Source organism: Argopecten irradians, chromosome 4, assembly GCF_041381155.1.
Source record: "Argopecten irradians isolate NY chromosome 4, Ai_NY, whole genome shotgun sequence".
Taxonomy (NCBI): domain Eukaryota; kingdom Metazoa; phylum Mollusca; class Bivalvia; order Pectinida; family Pectinidae; genus Argopecten; species Argopecten irradians.
Window position 1 is genome coordinate 47,984,782 of NC_091137.1, and position 19,435 is coordinate 48,004,216.

Genomic DNA, 19,435 nt, shown 5'->3' on the forward strand with positions numbered 1-19,435 from the left:
GGAGAATTATTTTACAAGAAAATTGTTACACATAATGTTGACAAAAAGTTATTTTTATTTGAAGTCAACACTTTGGATCTTTTTATTACAGTCCACTGGAAGTCCACATCCCCATTTATTTTTAAAAGTTCCACAGGCCCAACAAAGATGGCGCCGTCCATGTAAACGTGAATCGGACGACAGACGAAGTTTTTATTTTGTATTCAAGTCCACATCGACAGGAGAAAAGAGGCTCTGCTATTTCTGAGATGATAATGCCAGAGAAAAAAGATACACAGAATGATATTTTCTTCGTATGTATTGTAATATTCATATTCGAATCGTTATTAAACTTTTGTGTGACCAGTGGACAGTGATTTTGAAAATAAAACCATGATCATTTGATACACTTGTTTCAAGTTGTATTGGCCGACACCTGGCTGAACATCACCATCTATAGCCAATTAAAATTAAACAGACATGTGTGTAGCCTAAAGTCACGTACACGTGTCTACTCAATTAATTATTGTCTGGTAAAAAGATTAAGAGAGTCGAATCGGCCCGGGCTGCAATGTCCAGAGCGAAAATTGCAAGGCAGTTTTTTTGGAGGTTAAATCGACCCAAGATAAATTCGGCCCGTATTACAAATAAGAAATTACAAATGATAATCACTTACGTAACAGTTTGATGCTGGACTCAAGTGGTCACATATAGCCACATAGGAGTTGACGAAGAAATCTTGTGGCTAAAAACTGTTGACAGATCAGTGAATGGAGTGATAAACCAAATCTACTGAAGACACTATTTTAAAAAAAACTATACAACACAATACACAAATATAAAGAGGGCAAAGAGGGCCGATTTGACAATGTGATAAAATTACAACTTTTTATTCTTTTATATACATGCTTTTCTATTCTATTTTGACAGCTAGGTGGTGTAGCAGAGCGAGAAGACAGTTTATAAAAACTAGGTTTTTCACAAAAAGTGCTGTTACAAGGTTTTGACTCCCAATCAACAATATGTAGTTGTATCAAACACTGATAATTGATTCCTCTTCATATTCTATTGTTAACTATACCTCATATGTCATTCATCAATAGCAAAATTTGGGTTTTTGTATTTTTAGGAGGATGAAGATCTCCCTTACGAAGAAGACATTTTGCGTAATCCGTTCTCAGTAAAATGCTGGTTACGGTATATTGAACACAAGAAAGGAGCCAATAAAAATGCCATCAATTTGGTATATGAGAGAGCTTTAAAAGAACTTCCAGGGAGGTATGTAAATGATATAGTCATGTTTTCTCTAGAAAGGTGAAATTTGTTACTTAAATTTTGCTTCCCCTCCCCTCTATTTCATAATTTCATATATAATATATAGCTATATGTTTGTACAACAATCATGAATCTTTATCTTAAAAAAACAAATGTTGGATATATGGCTAGATTGAAATTTAACAATTGAACAAAAAAGCTTTATAAGATGTACCTTTGTGTGACGTCATCGCCATCTTTTCTGAAATAATATGCCATATGATAAGTTTTAAATATTGTAGTTATTAACTCAATCACCCCTGAAAATTCATAATGATCTGTTCCAGTCATTGAATTAGAAGAGTTCAAATGTGCTTTTAGGGGGTGAATGAGTTAAACTAGAAAATTTTATCCACAATCTTAGGAAAACGGTTGTAGACCTATGTTTATTGCAATATAATTATTTCATGTATATTACAATATTGAATATTGTTGACACTTACAGCTACAAGCTGTGGTACAACTACCTTAAGATCAGACGTCGCCAGTGTAAAGGCCATTGCATCACAGAACCATTGTATGAAGATACGAACAACGCTCATGAACGTGCCCTGGTGTTCATGAATAAGGTACATTAGAGGAATTGCTAATAAAATTGTTTACTTAAGAAGCTATTGTGGCTGGGTGGTTAAAGCGACATTTCAGTGAGGCTAATTCATGTACATAACCACAAAGCAAAACATAACATAAACCTATTATATGTCATAACTTACAAGTTAATTAGTGTTCCTTGAATTCCATTCATTTATGTCTTATTTTTATGGCCCTCTATTCCCAAGATAATTTAAAGATTTTCACAAAATCCTACACTCGAGAGTGAAAGTTCATTGACCAGTATGTTACCAAGTTCATGGACTCAATAATACAAAAAAATCCACATTAATTACGTAGAGGACACATAATTTTTAAGTTGGCTTACAGTTCTAGTTTTGCATTGAAATATACCGATGGACAAATTTTCAATTAATTTACCCTTCTAAATATTTTCTTGTCTTAAAAATTTCAAATTCCCTTTACTTGAATTTCAGATGCCCAGGATTTGGCTGGATTATTGTCAGTTTCTGGTTGACCAGTGCAAAATAACTAAGACTCGTCGGACATTTGACAGAGCCCTGAGAGCACTCCCCATATCACAGCACCACAGAATCTGGCCAGTCTATCTCAAGTTTGTGTGTAAATACGACCTCCAGGAGACCACGGTCCGCGTATATAGACGACATTTGAAGGTAAACTTCACAGAAATATTACAAAGTTATGTTTTCTAAACAATCTACACTTGTAAACTATCACCCTTTTATGTCATCTTGACTCAAACGGTCAGTGTGACTTATTCCGTTTTATTAAAGAGTTATCTCCCTTGTGGGAAGGTATCCATTATGACGTCATTGTGCCACTCACGTTATTTTCTCCGAAAAGTATGACGTTCACCTCTGAAACATATAACTTCACAATCAATACTTACACACAAGAGCAGATAACACTTTTGTAATATGCAAATACAGAATAGTCATCATGCTTTGTCCAACATTGTCCGCCATGTGTAAACTTTTCTTTCAAAGTATTCAAACCACATCTTCTCAATAACCAAAAGGCTGAGGTATTGATATTTGGCCTATAGCATGTTGGGATGAAGAGCTACAAATTTTGTTAAAATAATGACCATTCAAGGTCACAGGGGTTAAACATGCTCCACCGCCGACAAAGCATAAATGATATTCATCAGTTGTACAATAATTGGTGTTTGATCATGTATATATATGTCTAATTAACACAAAAAATAATATAAAATAATTTATTTAGCCTTTTGGTGCATGCACAATCAGTACTTCCTTCCATATAGGATATAGTAACACGGAATTTTTTAGGGATGCAATTAATTATTTTTCATATTTTTAACTTGAAGTAAAATTAGAAGCTCAAACTTTTCAATGGTGGTAATGGTGTAAAGTAAGTAACTTTTGTAACTGAAGAAAAATACTAAATCTTCTGCTCCTGTTTTTGACAGTGAAAAAATACCATTTGTCAGCGGTGGAGCATCTTTAAATAGGCTGAAAATCATGCCGACAACTAAGTAGCCTTAAAAACCTGATATTGGGGCTGTAGCAAGTTGAAATGAAGGCCTAACAAGTTTGTTCAAATGTCAAATGAATGATAAATATTTACTATTCACATGTTAAACAATGTTAAAATTCAAATAATGAATTTGCAGCTCCAGAAAGAAAACACAGAGGATTACATTGACTACCTTAAATCCATCGAGTGGCTAGATGAGGCAGCAACACGTTTGGTCAATATCATCAACGATGATACATTTGTGTCCAAAGAGGGCAAATCCAAACATCAGGTAAGAAAGTATACCAGTACACCCATTCTATGTCTTAATTTTTGTATAAATGATTTTGTGTATTAAGTTTGTATAATTACATGGGGCTGCGGTGGCCGAGTGGTTAAGATGTCTCGACATATTACCACAAGCCCTTCACCTCTTGGATGCGGGTTCGAATCCCATGTGGGGCAGTTGCTAGATACAGACCACTGGTTGGTGATTTTTCTCTGAGTACTCCGGCTTTCATATCTTCTCCACCAACAAACCTGTCATGTCTTTACATGACCCTGGTTGTTAATAGGACATTAAAGTTATAAAACCAAAACCCTAGTATCAATGACTAATTTTGTATAAATTGCTTTATGTACAACATTGTGTGGTACTTCAGTATAAATGACTTTGTATAGTAAGATAGTCAAGTTACTGTAAAGGCCTTTGGAATTGGTCTCATGTTTCTCCATATATCATATCATTTATTTTGTTTTCCTATCTATATATTTTATTTTTTCTTTCCTCACTTCGGTATTAAAGAAATGTAAATATAATATCAGCAGCATGCACACAACTTGCCTGGTCATCCTACAAGATTGTGCATGTTATTATGAAATATTAAAATGAATTCTGTGATGTGTTTTATAGTTATGGAATGAGCTCTGTGAATTGGTAGCCAAAAATCCCAGACAAGGTGACATCGCTGAAGATAGAGCCCATCATCCGACAAGGCTTGAAGCGTTTACACGGACCAGATAGGTGTCCTCTGGAATGCATGGCCCGACTACTACATCAGAGGTGGACATTTTGAACGGGTCTGTAGTTTAATTCTCTACAATACTATCAATCTTTTAAGCATGGAACCATTCATAAACCGATGTGAATGACTGAACAGAGGGAAAATTCCATGAAGTGCACATATCAATGGTAGTTCAATGCTTATATTTACATTTGGTTACAATTTTATGATGAAATCCCAATGAATTTTGCATCTATCAATGAAATAATCATTCGTTATCCTCATGGATGGAACAGCTATTTGAACAGCCGCCTTCCCTGATCGCTGGCACGACAAATTGTGACGTCACAATGATAATGACGTCATAATAAGCACTTGAAGTTCATTTTCTATATGACGCCAACTGCGCTTGGTAAGGTTACATAAGTGGGACAGCAGTGAAAATGTAAATATATCTATTTGATTGCCTTGACTTTACCCTAGAATTACAATAAAACCATGGATGATTTCAGTTGCAAATGTTTTAATTTTAAGTCAGCTTTTCATACTGTTCACTGTATGTTGATTTTCCTACTGTACATATATAATGAAATTAATATTTTCTTTGACCAACATATGATCATTCAATTGTAGACGTCAAGATCCCTCTGGGATCTCTTGTTAATTTGTGTTAATGCAGCATATCTTTTATATTTCAATACTAAAGCATTGAAGTGATATGATATGATGTAATTGGTTTGAATATTGTAAGCTATATATATGTATGAGGAAGCCATAATGTAATTGGTTTGAATGTTGTAGGCTAGATATATGTATGAGGAAGCCATAATGTAATTGGTTTAAATGTTGTTGCTGATAATGTACATGTATGCTAAGATATAATGTCGAATGGTACTAGATATTATGTATGAGGAAGCCATAATGTAATTGGTTTGAATGTTGTAAGCTAGATATATCTATGTATGAGTGGAAGCCATAATGTAATTGGTTTGAATGTTGTAAGTAGAATATATGTATCTGTATGAGGGAAGCCATAATGTAATTGGTGGTTTGAATGTAGATAGATATATGTATGCTGAATGTTGTAGGTAGATTATATGTGAGGAAGCCATAATTGTAATTGGTTTGAATGTTGTATGCTAGATATATGTTATGAGGAAGAGGATATGTAAGAATCCATTATGATTGGTTGAATGGCTAGATATTGGTATGTGGAAGCTGTAAGGTTTGAATGTTGTAGAATAGATATATGTTATGAGGAGGAAGCCATGTTAATGAGTAACTGTTTTAATGTTGGTTGTATGTTGCTAAGGCTAGATATATAGGATAGATATATGCTATGAGGAGCCATAATTGTAATTGGTTTGAATGTTTGTAGGCTAGATATATGTATGAGGAATTGAATGCTAGATATATTAAGAGGAATCCATAATGAATGAAATGTTGTATGCAGATATATGTATGAGGAAGCCATATAATGTAATTGGTTTGAAATGTTGTATACTAGAGACGATCTATGAGGTAAGCCATAATGTAATTGTGTTTGATGTTGTATGTAGATATAAGTAGATGAAGCCATAATGTAAATGGTGTTGGAATGTTGGTAGGCTAGATATATTATGAGGATATCCAAAATGTAATTGGTTTTGACATGTTGTATGCTAGATATTGAGTTAAAAAGGGAAGCATAATGTAATTGTTTGAATGTTGTATGTAGTATATGTATGAGGAAGCCAGTAATGTAATTGGATTGAATGTTGTAGACTAGATTATGTATGAGGAAAGCCATAATGTAATTGGTTTGAATGTTTGTATGCTAGGGACATCTATGAGGAAGTCCATAAATGTAATTGGTTCAATAATCATTGTAGGACTAGAAACTTCTATGAGGAAGCCATAATGTAATTAGTTTCGATTGTTGTCGACTTGATATATCTATGAGGAAAGCCATTAATGTAATTAGTTTGAATGTTGGTAGACTAGATATATCTATGAGTACACCCATAATGTTAATTGGTTTAAATGTTGTAGACTTGATATATGAATTTTGTGTATTAAATTTGAATTGGTTACATGTTGTAGGCTGAATATGGTATGGCCGAGTGGTTAAGAATGTCCTCGACATATTACCACAACAAAGCCCTTCATTGGTTTTTGAATCTTTGGATGCGGATATATTCAAATCCCATGTGATTGGTTTGAATGTTTTGCTAGATATATGTATGACGGAGCCATACTGTAATTGGTTGATTTTTCTAGTGGAGTACTCCATAATGTAATTTGGTTTCAAATGATATATGTAGACCAAGCCAAACCTGTCATGTGTAGGTTACATGACCCTATGGTTGTGTAATGATGGACATTAAAGTTATAAAACCTGTAAAAAGTTTGAATGTTGTAGACTCCCCCTGATTATATCATGGGAAAACATAATGTATATTAGTTGTATAAGGACTGATCTTTATGTACAACATCGAATGTATGTACTTGCAGTATAAATGATTTGGTTCGATGTTAGTAATATAGGAAGCCAAGTTACTGGTAAAGTTGTCTTGATTTATCTTGAGGAAGATTAATGTAATTGGTCTCAACTATTTTCTGATATATCATGAGAAGCCATAATGTTATTTTGAATTTTTCCTATATAGTATATATATTTTGTTTGTTTTTTCTTGAGGAAATCCTCACTTTGTATGCTAGATATATTGAAGGAAGAAATGTAAATTGGTATAATGTTGTAAAGGCAGCATATCTATGAGGAACATAAACTTGGCCTGGTTGTATGCCCTACATGAGATAATGGTATAGTTATGTTTATGAAAGTATGAGGAAAAATGTAATTCTGTGGATGTGTTAGACTTATAGTTATGTGGAATGAATGAGCTGATATATTATCGAAGGTGAATTGGTTTTGTTGTAGCCGATATAAAAATCCATAATGACAAGGCTAGAGACATCTATTGAGGAGCTGAAGATAGACTAGCCCCATCATCCGACAATGGCTTGTAATAAAGCGACATTATACATAATGTAATTTGGTTTGATGTTGAAGACCAGAAGCCATTAATGTAAGGTGTAGGCCAATCTATGAGGAATGTAAATGGTTTGAATGGCCGACTATTGGTCCATCAGAGGTGGACATTTTGAAGGAGACATCATATGAGGAAGTCTGTAGTTTGAGTCATTCATAATAGCTACCAATACATCTATCATAATAATTGGTTAGAATCTCGTAGGCTTATATTTGATGTTGTACCTTGACTTTACTAGATACCTATGGGGGAAGCCATAAATTACACTTTAAACAGGATGTGAATTTCAGTTGTCGCAAATGTTTTTATTAGACTAAGTCAGCCTTTCATACTGATATTCACTGATATATGTTTGATTTTAGGCTACTGTATCATAATGTAATGTTGTAAATTATATGTATCTTGTAAATGGTTTTGAAACTAACATAGTATGAGGATCATTCAAATTGTGAATGTTGTAACTAGTCAAGATTCCCTCTTGGTTTGATCTCTTGTAAGCTAATATTTGTGCCATAATGTAATTGGTTTGGAATGTTGCAGCTAGATCTATGTATAGGAAGCTTAATATTGGTTTGAAAGGCTAGATATATGTGTATGAGGAAGCCATAATATGATTGTTGCTTTGATGTTGTATGCTAGATATATGTGTACATGTTGTGGATTCCACCTGTATATGTTGTAGGCTTGGCCATAATGTAATTGGTTTGAATGTTGTATGCTAGATATATGTACCGGTACATGTATGAGGAAGCCATAATGTAATTGGTTGAATGTTGTAGGCTATGAGGAAGCCATAATATATCTATGAGGAAGCCATAATGTAATTGGTTTGAATGTTGTAAGCTAGATATATGTATGTATGAGGAAGCCATAATGTAATTGGTTTGAATGTTGTAGGCTAGAGACATCTATGAGGAAGCCATCCAGACAGTGATCACAGTACGAGATTTCACACAGGTCTTTGAATGCCTACGCTCAATTCGAAAAAAATCTGATTGGTGCAGAAATGGAGACAATGGAGGAGAAAGGAGCCTCTGAGGAAGGTTGGTAGTCCATTCTGATTGAGAAAGTAAATTGAAAGATAGATGCAACACCATAACGACGCCTTGGTGGGGCCTAACAACAATCTAGGATTATCAGAATTATCCCCCCTCCTGCAACAAAGTTATCCATCTGTTAGAAAAAATCAGTTGAGACAACTCCTCCTCAACTACTCTATCAATTTGGCAGCACAACTTGATGCATCTCTTGAAATCTCCTTTATCTTGTGTAGGACCTTAATTTTTGAGCTCGATTAGAATGTCTATGGAACAAAATGTTGGTTGCTTTTTTGGCTTTGTTGAATGAAAAAAGAAACACATATTTGATATCCGATTTAAATATGAAACCTCCGGTTAATTCAGCCGGATAGTTCGAACACACTCCATAAAAAAACGGTAAGTTATTTAGCTAGTCGAACACAGAACATTATATACATCAATCCTATTTTCGAATAGTTGAGACACGTGACTCGGCAAAATGGGGTTCCCAAAAATGGCGAATATATTTTTGCTTCAAACAAATTAAGATTACCACTAAGACAGATAGAGTCTTCATGGTTACAGCAAGCACAAGGCCAAATGTTTAAATCATGCAATGTATACTTTTAAATTCCATTTTGAATCACCAATTTTACGAAATGAATGAAAACAAATATTTTCAACAGCAGTTTCGTAAATGCAACCGGATTTTCTTTAACCAAAAAATGTAAATAAATAAATTTACGTTTGTTACGAAATATAACAAAGATCTAACTAGATTTTCTGTGGTTTAAATAAAGTTTCTATCTCAGTTAACGGACGTCTATGTAAATTATAGGCCGCGATCTTGAAAGGTGCTGTTTGGGGCCTTGTCCACGTGCACATATGCATGCGGCTTCTGCTATGCAATTAATTATAAATTAACCAATTAAATGCTCATGTTTACGAGAAAATGGTTTAATATAATATCTTCAGGAAACTAAATACTTTCCCTATAGATTTTCTGCCTTACATTGCTTATGCAAGGTACATCGGTACAAAACTGGTTTTTACCGATTTCAACTCAGATAGTTCGAACTTTTTTTTCCTGAAGCTTAATTTCGGATAATTCGAACTGGTCCAATAATATTTATTTAATTTTGTTCGAACTAACCGAAGGTTTACCATATATTAAAAATTGTAGTTCGCCTCGGGTAATTTTTTCAGAATGTGCATGCAGCATCCCTGCAACACTTAATACATTTACACTATGTATATGAAAAAGAAACGGTCATTTCCTGATACCAATCTTTTAGAATTATATGTTATTTGCAAATAAATCTTCACTTTTGTGGATTTCCAAGACCTCTTTGTTGTAGATTTACTTATGATTTTGAATGATCAATCATCCTCACAAAATCCTTACATTATAATTGTATATGACTATTTATCCTTGTATGTGGATATTCCTATCATTGATTATTTGTTTAATAATTTTCTATATCTTAGTGTGCTATTACGACAAAACCCACACAATGTACACGAATGGCATAAAAGGGTGAAACTTTACGAGGGCAAGCCAAGGGAGGTAAGTTTAAAGAAAACAGTAGATTTCCTCAAAACATATTGTTTGAATTATAGTTGTTTTTCGATATTTTTTTTAATTAACCTAAATATTAAGGCCATACCAATTTTACTTCCTTCTCATTGAATTTCCTGCTCCTTTTTGCAAAAAGGTGGAAAAGTCAAATTAAATGCTTACCTCGAGCTCTCCTTTTTGAGCCCACCAACATCAGATTGTCTATGGTCTGTCAACTGTACATCCTTATAAACATTTTTTGTTATCACTACTTCTCAGCAAGTACTGAAGGGATTTTGATAACTGCTATGTTGACTTCGTAAATATTTTTCCTGTGTATTTATCAAACACTTCAAGGAAAAGGAAGGAAAGCAGAATATATCCCCCTTGCCTTTGATTAACAAAGATCATTCAATGATGAGTGCCAACATTCCTCTGGGATCTCTTGTTATTGAACTTAATTAAATTTCATTGATGTTTTGATATCTAGTTTTTTCTATGATTAATGATTTAGTAAACAAAAGTAACTGAATTTTTTCTTTCAACTTGTTTTCACTTTCAACAGATCATCAACACCTACACAGAAGCAGTTCAGACAGTTGACCCAAAACAGGCGTCGGGTAAACCTGGGACGCTGTGGGTAGAATTTGCTAAGTTTTACGAGGCAGCCGGGCAGATAGAAGATGTAAGTAGACATATGACTCGTATCTGTTCAAATTAAAATTATAAATAATAAAAAAAACATTATGTTTATGTTTTAAGCATTGAGGTCACTATTTTTCAATTCCATAGGAGTATGAAAAAAAAAGTTAACTAACTCTGTGCATCCACATACTGGAGTGGATTCTCACAAAAGTTTGTCAACGAAATTAATTTTTCAGACTATTTCCTAAAATAAAATAAATTAAGCGTACAATTCTATTAATTTTTCTCAAGATTATTTTTCCATATCAATTGATCATGGTTGATTTATTTCGCAGGCCCGTGTGATATTTGACAAGGCTGTCAAGGTACCTTACAAACATGTGGACGACCTGGCCACCGTCACCTGTGAATGGGGCGAGATGGAGATCCGGCATGAGTATGTAATTAATGGTGATAACAAAATGTTTTGTGGATACTAACAAAATAAACTGTTAAAAATAGGCTTGGCAAAGTTTGAGAGCAATCAGGATATTTCTTGTAATTGTTAGCTCACCTGGCCCAGATTTCTCAAAAAAAAGTGCAAACTCAAGTAAAAACTGAAGTTTTTCCCTGATATCACTTATGTTAAAATTTGTATCTTAAGTTCGTTTTTTACTTCAGTTTATTTTGAGAAATTTGGGCCTGGTCTTAAAGACCAATGTAAACTTATGCCATACCGTTGCATCTGGCGTCCGTTGTTCATCTTCCATCAACAATTTCACAAAACCAACTTGTTTTTGAAAACCACTAGTCAGAAATTGAGCAAATTGGACTGATAGCATCCTTATGGTGTGTATGTTTTGAGATATAAGCATGATTGAGATACAAAATTTTATAATCTAATTATACAGGAACTATGAAGAGGCCCTAAAGCTGATGCAGAAAACGACAGTACCTCCATCTCGGAAAGTGGCATATCACGATGAGGTAAAGATTTGTGTATCCTGTGAAGGCTATATGTTTACATTGTGTGTTTACTGTGTGTATAAAATGTAAACAAATAATAGATGTATTGATTTAAAGTGGGGGGGGATTCCTTTTTATCAAATAGTGTTTGCATGTTGAAATGAAAGTAAATTAGGAATATTTATTTTAACAGAACTGTGAAATGTATTAGAATTAATCCTACCTTGGTTCACAAGTTGAGAATCAGACGATAATTACCACTAGCCGTCCGGTTTTTGCTTGAAACCCACAAAACTTCAGTTAATCCCCTTTACCTCTCAATTCGCTATAGTATTCAATGGCTCATGTTAATGTCATTATTGTAGAAGAAATATGTACTACCAAAGTATAAAGGGTATTTTTACACACTTCAAATGATTGTCATATGACTATTAAGGCTCTATGGTTCTCTTGTTAGCTTTCAAATTAATTTTAAAACTTCAACATATTTCTGATGTGATAAAGTATGGCTGTGTTATATAGAAAGAATTTTGTGTAATTTACAGAACGAGACCGTACAGGATCGGGTCCATAAATCTCTCAAAGTCTGGTCTATGTATGCAGATCTGGAGGAAAGCTTTGGAACATTCAAGGTGTGTATATATCACTTCCATTAATCAAATTTTATGATCTCAACTTATTTTCATTTTTGAAAAAATTGTATCATTTTGAAATTGAAACAAAATTACATGACAGGTAATATTTTGTTGTGAGAAATGATAAGCTGTTGTTGTGTTTTTACAGACCTGTAAAGCTGTGTACGACAGAATCATTGATCTACGGATAGCCACTCCCCAGATCATAATGAACTACGGCCTGTTCCTGGAGGAAAACAATTACTTTGAGGAGGCTTTCAAGGTACAGTTTTCTCTCAGTATAACCCCCTCCCTACCCCCTTAATTGAAAAGGCTTTTAAGGTACAGCAGTCTCTCAGTATAGGAGATTTTAGATGGCATAAAGTCACAGAAAGTTTACATCTAAGATACAGCCCACAGTATGTCGACTGATAAAAACAATAACAGATACATACATCCCGGATATACCATCAATAATTCTATTCTGGGGATTTTGACCCCAGTTTGCAAAGATATGCGTGACTTAATTAAATGGTTAAATTTATAGTTGAGAATAAAAATTTAATTTGAGATATTTGTTTCTTTTCCAGGCTTATGAAAAGGGAATTGCATTATTTAAGTGGCCTAATGTCTATGACATTTGGAACACATACTTATCCAAGTTTATTGAAAGATATGTAAGTATTGAGGGCATTCTTGGATTATTATTTGACAAAAATATTAAAAATGTAAATATTATTTGTTTGATTATTTTGATGATAATGTTGGATTAAAGACCGAGTTTAAGTTTGAAGTTTATCCAGTTGTCAAATCGTTGCTAAAGGAAAACCACCATATATTTCATTCACCCCTGAAATTTCATAATGGACTGGACTAGTCTTTGATTTAGAAGAGTCTAAATGTGTCTTCAGGGGTGAATGGGTAGATTAAATATTTTTAGACTATAAGATTTATTGTTGGACTGAAACAGTGCACTACATTCTATGTGTCCAAGGATTTATAAGTGAGAAGGATTCGTCAATCTTTACACTACTAAACACCACGCGAGACGCCTATGAACCGGGAATAAAAACCGTTTTTCTCAACAAATACTTGTCTTATCGACTCAAACGAAACACCATTGTAAAATTAATTAAATTTCACAACTTTTAGTACTTGCTTTAAGGAATGAAGATTTAGAAGAAATATTGTAAACTTTCGTTAAAAAAATATGACAGCTCATAAAATGACAGAACACTTCAGAAAGTAAGACGGTAACCCTCGCACCCCCAATCTACATCAAAGGCTGCACCGGTGGATATCAAAGGAAAATCAGTCATCGCCCAACGTCACGGTCAGTGCACAAACACAAAGGCGCCTGAGCTGTTTTTGCCCAAAACCAAGTGTGACTTATCCTTCTCATATATGTCCTTGTATGTGTCTTAGAAAAAAAAAGATGAAAGTGTAAAATGTTTATTTTATTATCATCTGTTAGGGAGGATCAAAGCTTGAGAGAGCCAGGGACCTATTTGAGCAATGTCTTGAAAATTGCCCACCAAAATTTGCCAAAGGTATGTATTATTGGTTGTGAAAGTGTAAAGCTAAAGAAATTCGTTTTAGTCTTCTTTGTTAATTAACACTGGAGAAGACTCATATTACCTATAACACCTACCATATTTGACCCAATAAGTGCCCAGGGCAGTTAAAAAATGACAGATGAAGGGGCGGATAACAGGACAAGGTTTAAGCTTATCTATCACAAACTTATTACACAGAGTGAATCATTAATCAATTTACAATAGAAAGCAATTAGAGAAACCAAAACAATTTTCACATTTTCAGTCAATATTCAAGTCAATATTCCGGATTTGCATGTTACAGAGTTATCTGCACTTGCGGGTAGGTATTGATTGTGACGTCATGTTTTTGCGAGCGTAACGTCATACTTTTCGGAGAAAATGACGTGAAACTGCGCTCACAAAATAATGACGTAACAATCGATATCTACCCGAAAGGGAGCTAACTCTGTAATATGCAAAGATGAATTAGCGCAAACTGAGGACTCAAAAAGGGAAGGGATGCTCATTGAGTTGAATAGGGTACTTTGTAAGAATTTTTTGGTGGTTCATAGAACAACTACAACCAATCCAAACCTTTTTTCAGCCATATTTCTCCTGTATGCCAAGTTGGAAGAGGAGCATGGACTGGCCCGGCATGCCATGGCTGTGTATGATCGAGCCACTAAAGGGGTGTTACCAGAAGAGCAGGCAGAGGTACAGTAACTGGACCGATTAATATTCCCAGCCTAACACAAAATACAATGCAAAGCAAAACTTTAACACAAATGGTAACAGTTGCAATTATTAAAATCACAGACACGGTTTGATGATATGAAATAAATTACCAATCCTGGCATTTTGAAATAAAATCGAAGGTAAAATTAAAAAGAAAAATTCGTCAACAACGTAAAGGCCCAAGAAGACTTAATGTGGTCTGTGACATGCCGGGATACGAACTACAAAGTTTTTTCACTAGAATGACCTTGAGCTACTTGGTAAAAACTTGGTAATTTTATCTATGTCAACAGCTTACTGATGCTGAACTTGAGAAAATTGATTTCGTTGAAAACTTTTGTTGCCCAGGAAATACTGTGCAATAATTCCACTATTTACTGATATTTGTGATAACTTTATTTCTTTACAGATGTTTAATGTGTATATAAAGAGAGCGGCGGAGATATACGGGGTCACCTATACTCGACCTATCTATGAAAAGGCCATAGAAGTCCTACCAGATGAACAGTCTAGGTATTTAATTTCTACCACTTAATCTTCAAGTTATTCTAAAAGTTGATGCTATTAAATATTTAAGCCTACCTTAAAGATGCTCCACCGCTGACAAATGGTATTTTTTCACTATCAAAAACAACAGCAGACGATTTAGTATTTTTCTTCAGTTATAAAAGTTACTTACTTTACACCATTACCACCATTGAAAAGTTTGAACTTCTAACTTTGCTTTAAGTTAAAACAATGAAAAATAATTATTTGCATCCAGAAAAAAATTCCGTGGCACTATATCCTATATGGAATGAAGTAATGATTGCTCTCGACCAAAGGCGGCAAAATAAATTATTTTATGTTATTTTTTGTGTTAATTAGACATAAACATACACAATTAAACGCCAATTATTGTTTATATGATGAATATTATTTATGCTCTGTTGGCGGTGGAGACTTTTAATGGTCACCTGCATAATAACACCACTTTCTCAGGGTACCAGACAGTCAATTTTAGCACAAGTTCACCTGTGTTTAAAGACCACCTGGTTATAGAGAACATTTTCCTTTGGGTGGTCTTTATAGACAGGTTTGACTGTACATAATTTAGAATCAATGTGTGCATGGCAATCAGATGTTTTCAATTCCTTTAATTTCAGAGAAATGTGTATGAGGTTTGCTGATCTGGAGAGAAAACTTGGAGAAATTGACAGAGCAAGGGCGCTCTACTCTCACTGTACCCAGATGTGTGACCCAAGGGTAAGGGAAATAACTCTATTTCAGATCTCATATGATAAGGGACATAACTTTATTCCTCCGATACCTACATGTGAAATACTGGCTGATCTAGGGTTATACACTCATGTCGCTTGAGTCTGTATTGCATGGCTACCCATTCAATAAAGCCTCGTGACGTCACAGCGTTAACAAAATATTAACTATTTTCTCTGTTCAATTTTAATAAAAAAAAATCAGAAATTAGGCTTGATTTGCTGTAAAAGATACAACCCAACGTGATTTGTGTTGAGAATGTCACACAATTTTCATGTATGGAGAATTGACTTGCAGTCACGTTTTTAGTGCGAGCCTACTCTTGCGCTATTGTTTTCGTTGTCGGGTGTGGAGTCTGTGTACATTTGCTTAGCGCGGATTCCAACTACACACGCGATACTGGAACTTAGTCACTGTCTTATATATAATTGTACCATTAAGTAGAATTTGCCGTGATTTAGTTACACTTATTTTTAAAAACATTTACTAAGATACACCTGTCAGTGATATTCTGCTAAATTAACAACATTGAAAATTAGGGGTTTTGGAAGTAGCTAGCGAGCACTTTATGTCTAGGTGTTTTTTTTGTTATTGTTTTTTTTTCGAATTTATTTCAAAATGGTGGAAAATCATGTTATTAAAATTGCAATAAAACAATGAGGTATTAGACAAAAATACTCTTTTATACGTGAATATGAAGGATAATGACACTTAGCCTTGGGTTTTACAATATTTTGTGACCCTCGGATATATCGGGGAATATCTATATCCTTCATATCCACAGAACCTATGATAAGGGACATAACTCTTCATATCCACAGAACCTATGATAAGGGACATAACTCATTTCAGATCTCATATGATAAGGGACAACTCTGTTTCATATCACAAAGCCTATGATAAGGGACATAACTCTATTTCTGAGTTAATAGTGTACAGTACGGTCAAGTAGCCATGAGTGATATTTTTTATTAAGCAGATAGCCCCTATTTTATTATATGTATAAGTAGTATTTATATCGTGTGTTCTCTTAGCAATGATAAAAACCACACTGTTAACAAATTAATTTTTTTGCTAAAATGGAAGGAAAACTGTCATCAAAATACATATATATTGGTTAGAAACAATCTGATCTTTTAAACGTATGGCCTACAAGGTGTTTTGTTATATTATTGTTGAGGATAATTTTTACATTTCTTACAGGTAGCACCGCACTTCTGGCAGGTATGGAAGGAATTTGAGATCAAACATGGAAACGAGGATACTGTCCGAGAAATGCTCAGGATCAAACGTAGTATACAGGCCATGTACAACACACAGGTAAGATCGAAAATATAAAATCAGCGTTCAGGTATGAAAGTAAAATTCTGTTTTATATTTAGATAAATAGGATAGATAATCTACCTTTGAGATCAGAATAAAATGTAAGTCCCTTGAAGAGCCATTGGTTTTACCAAATTTTATGATCCCTTGGGTAGATTTTCCCGATCTTTGATATCAAAGAGTTTTTAGCTATTACGTTCATTGTAAATTCATGCAGTTATAAAACTATTCAATGGAAAAATACAGTAGCAATGAATGAGTGATTGTTTTTGTATTATTTTAGGTTAACTTTATGTCGTCACAAATTATGGCAGCTCAAACTGGAGGGAAGACAGGAGCACCAGGTATTTTTTACTTTACAGTCACATGTATCTTTAGGGCCTATTTGGTCTCCATATTAAATTTTCTCATACATTAAGAGTAGAGTCAATAAAGACAATTTTTATAATTTCCGAATGAAGTTAGGTGTGATGTGCTCAAAGACGCCGATCTCATTACATCTCTATAGAATAATACCCATTGGCTTGGCATCAAACTTTTTTATAGAGGCATTTAGTATGTGTGTGTCGTATGAGGGATATTTGTAACAGTTCCCATTACAATCAGTAATAACAAGTTGTATTTGTTTTAAATTAGTAGCACTGGGTTGGTATGGGCGTAGCATATATGCATCCGCTTAACCCTTTTGCAATACAATTTGGAATTCCAGCTGTATCAAATGAAATTGTTAAAATATCTTGTAATTTGTCGATACTTGTTGTTTTATTTTTTCTAAGGATTATAGAATGATACTTTTATATCATACTTTCTTTGTGGTTATGTTACATAATTAAAATCATTGAATTTTCTCTTTAATGCTAACAGAAGACTCCAATCCAGAGGTGGATAGCATGAAGAAATTAGAGGAGCGAGCCCGACAGCTGGCAGAGGAGGCAGTCAAGGACCAGGCTAAACCAGACAAGGGCATCTTATTTGTTAGGTAAGGACACAAGTACTAACAGTCAGTTAGTATGCAACTGTGTCATATACCTGTTACCTGTCGTCGAGGTCTATTATCATAGGCGGTCGTTGCCTCTCTGACCCATCACAGAATTTCTTACTTACGGTTCGGGAATCAATGTCAATCATATCAGTTGTATGTCAACCTACAGTCAGTGCTTGTAGGTAAAGACCAGTGTCAGTTATATTTATTTAAGCATTGAAGCTAGTGCTTCATGTTGAGTTTGCCATTATCCATCTGGCATTCATCCTCCAATAATTGCCAAATGAATGCAGTTTAATATCTATATTTACATTTAGTAATAATTTTATAATAAAATCATCTGTAATGAATCATCATCAAGGACATAACAGCCATGTTAACAGCAATCTTCCATAATCGTTGGCAAGACAATTGTGACATTTCAGATACATGTGATGTTGGAATGAGTGTGAGGTTTCGAGATTTATTGTACCCCAACACAAATACCTCATTGTCTATTAGGCCAACCACAAGTTAGTATTGGTAATGTTTTTCCTCTGTTTCCAGGAGTAATGCTACAGATGAAGAACTGGGCGAGATGACGAAGACGGCTAATCCAGATGCCATTGATATTGATGACTTCTCTAGTGATGAAGACGAAAATATTGAAGGTGAGACACAAACTTTTATCTATTTTTCTCCGACTATTCACTTTAACTAGCGGAATTAATTAAGCATTGTTCTTTCCTTTTTTTCAATGCAAATTACCTAAGTTTAGTCCCAAAATTGAAGACATTGCATAGAAATTGCAATTTTCATAATTGAAGTCACTTTTATAGCTTCAATTGTAAATAATTTTTCATTCAAGGTATAAAAAATCAAGATACTTACCGGGTAGAATTGTACTATTACACAACAATACATTAAGAACTGTAATACTTTACAAGGGAATGAAAAACTGATTACAACATATCATCGGGTAATACTATTCTGTCTCACACAATTGTATTTTCAGAATTGGAGGTTCAAAAGCAATCTGTTCCCTCTGAAGTATTTGGGTCATTGGCCACGGAAGAGAGCTGATTCGGAAGCTGAAACGTAAAATTACTAAGGATGGATATTAGTGATATAAAATGTTATATATTGATGACAAAATTACCTACAATAAATATCACGCATGACAACTACATAAAGGAAATGTGCAACGAGAAAAAAATCTTTTTCCTTCAGAAATTGGAAGAAATAAATATTTCATGATATGTATTATTTGTTTTTTTTTTGTGCAAGGGCATTCGTGGCCGAATGGTTAAGATGTCCAGACATCATACAACACAAGCCCTCCACCTCTGGGTTGAGAGTCTTGGCAAGCAAAATGTCTATGAGAGTTTCATAAGATCTTATTGAAATTACCACAAAATCTGCGATCAAACAGTGATAGTCACATATACAATATGAACAC

General features: G+C 34.2%; 1 protein-coding gene across 1 annotated transcript; it reads left to right on the forward strand.

The window, feature by feature from the left end:
• Positions 1-119: 119 nt before the first annotated feature.
• LOC138321857 (pre-mRNA-splicing factor SYF1-like) lies at positions 120-19,235 on the forward strand. Its single transcript, XM_069265855.1, is given in 26 exon segments — positions 120-293; positions 1,109-1,257; positions 1,739-1,862; positions 2,322-2,519; positions 3,503-3,637; positions 4,259-4,294; positions 4,296-4,352; positions 4,354-4,425; positions 8,279-8,347; positions 8,349-8,423; positions 9,821-9,967; positions 10,524-10,643; positions 10,939-11,039; positions 11,494-11,569; positions 12,094-12,180; positions 12,332-12,445; positions 12,753-12,839; positions 13,637-13,712; positions 14,305-14,414; positions 14,845-14,948; positions 15,581-15,680; positions 16,896-17,012; positions 17,299-17,359; positions 17,880-17,994; positions 18,544-18,647; positions 18,992-19,235. Coding segments are annotated over 26 exon segments (2,547 nt in total). The 5' UTR covers positions 120-248; the 3' UTR covers positions 19,060-19,235.
• The last annotated feature ends 200 nt before the right edge of the window (positions 19,236-19,435 follow it).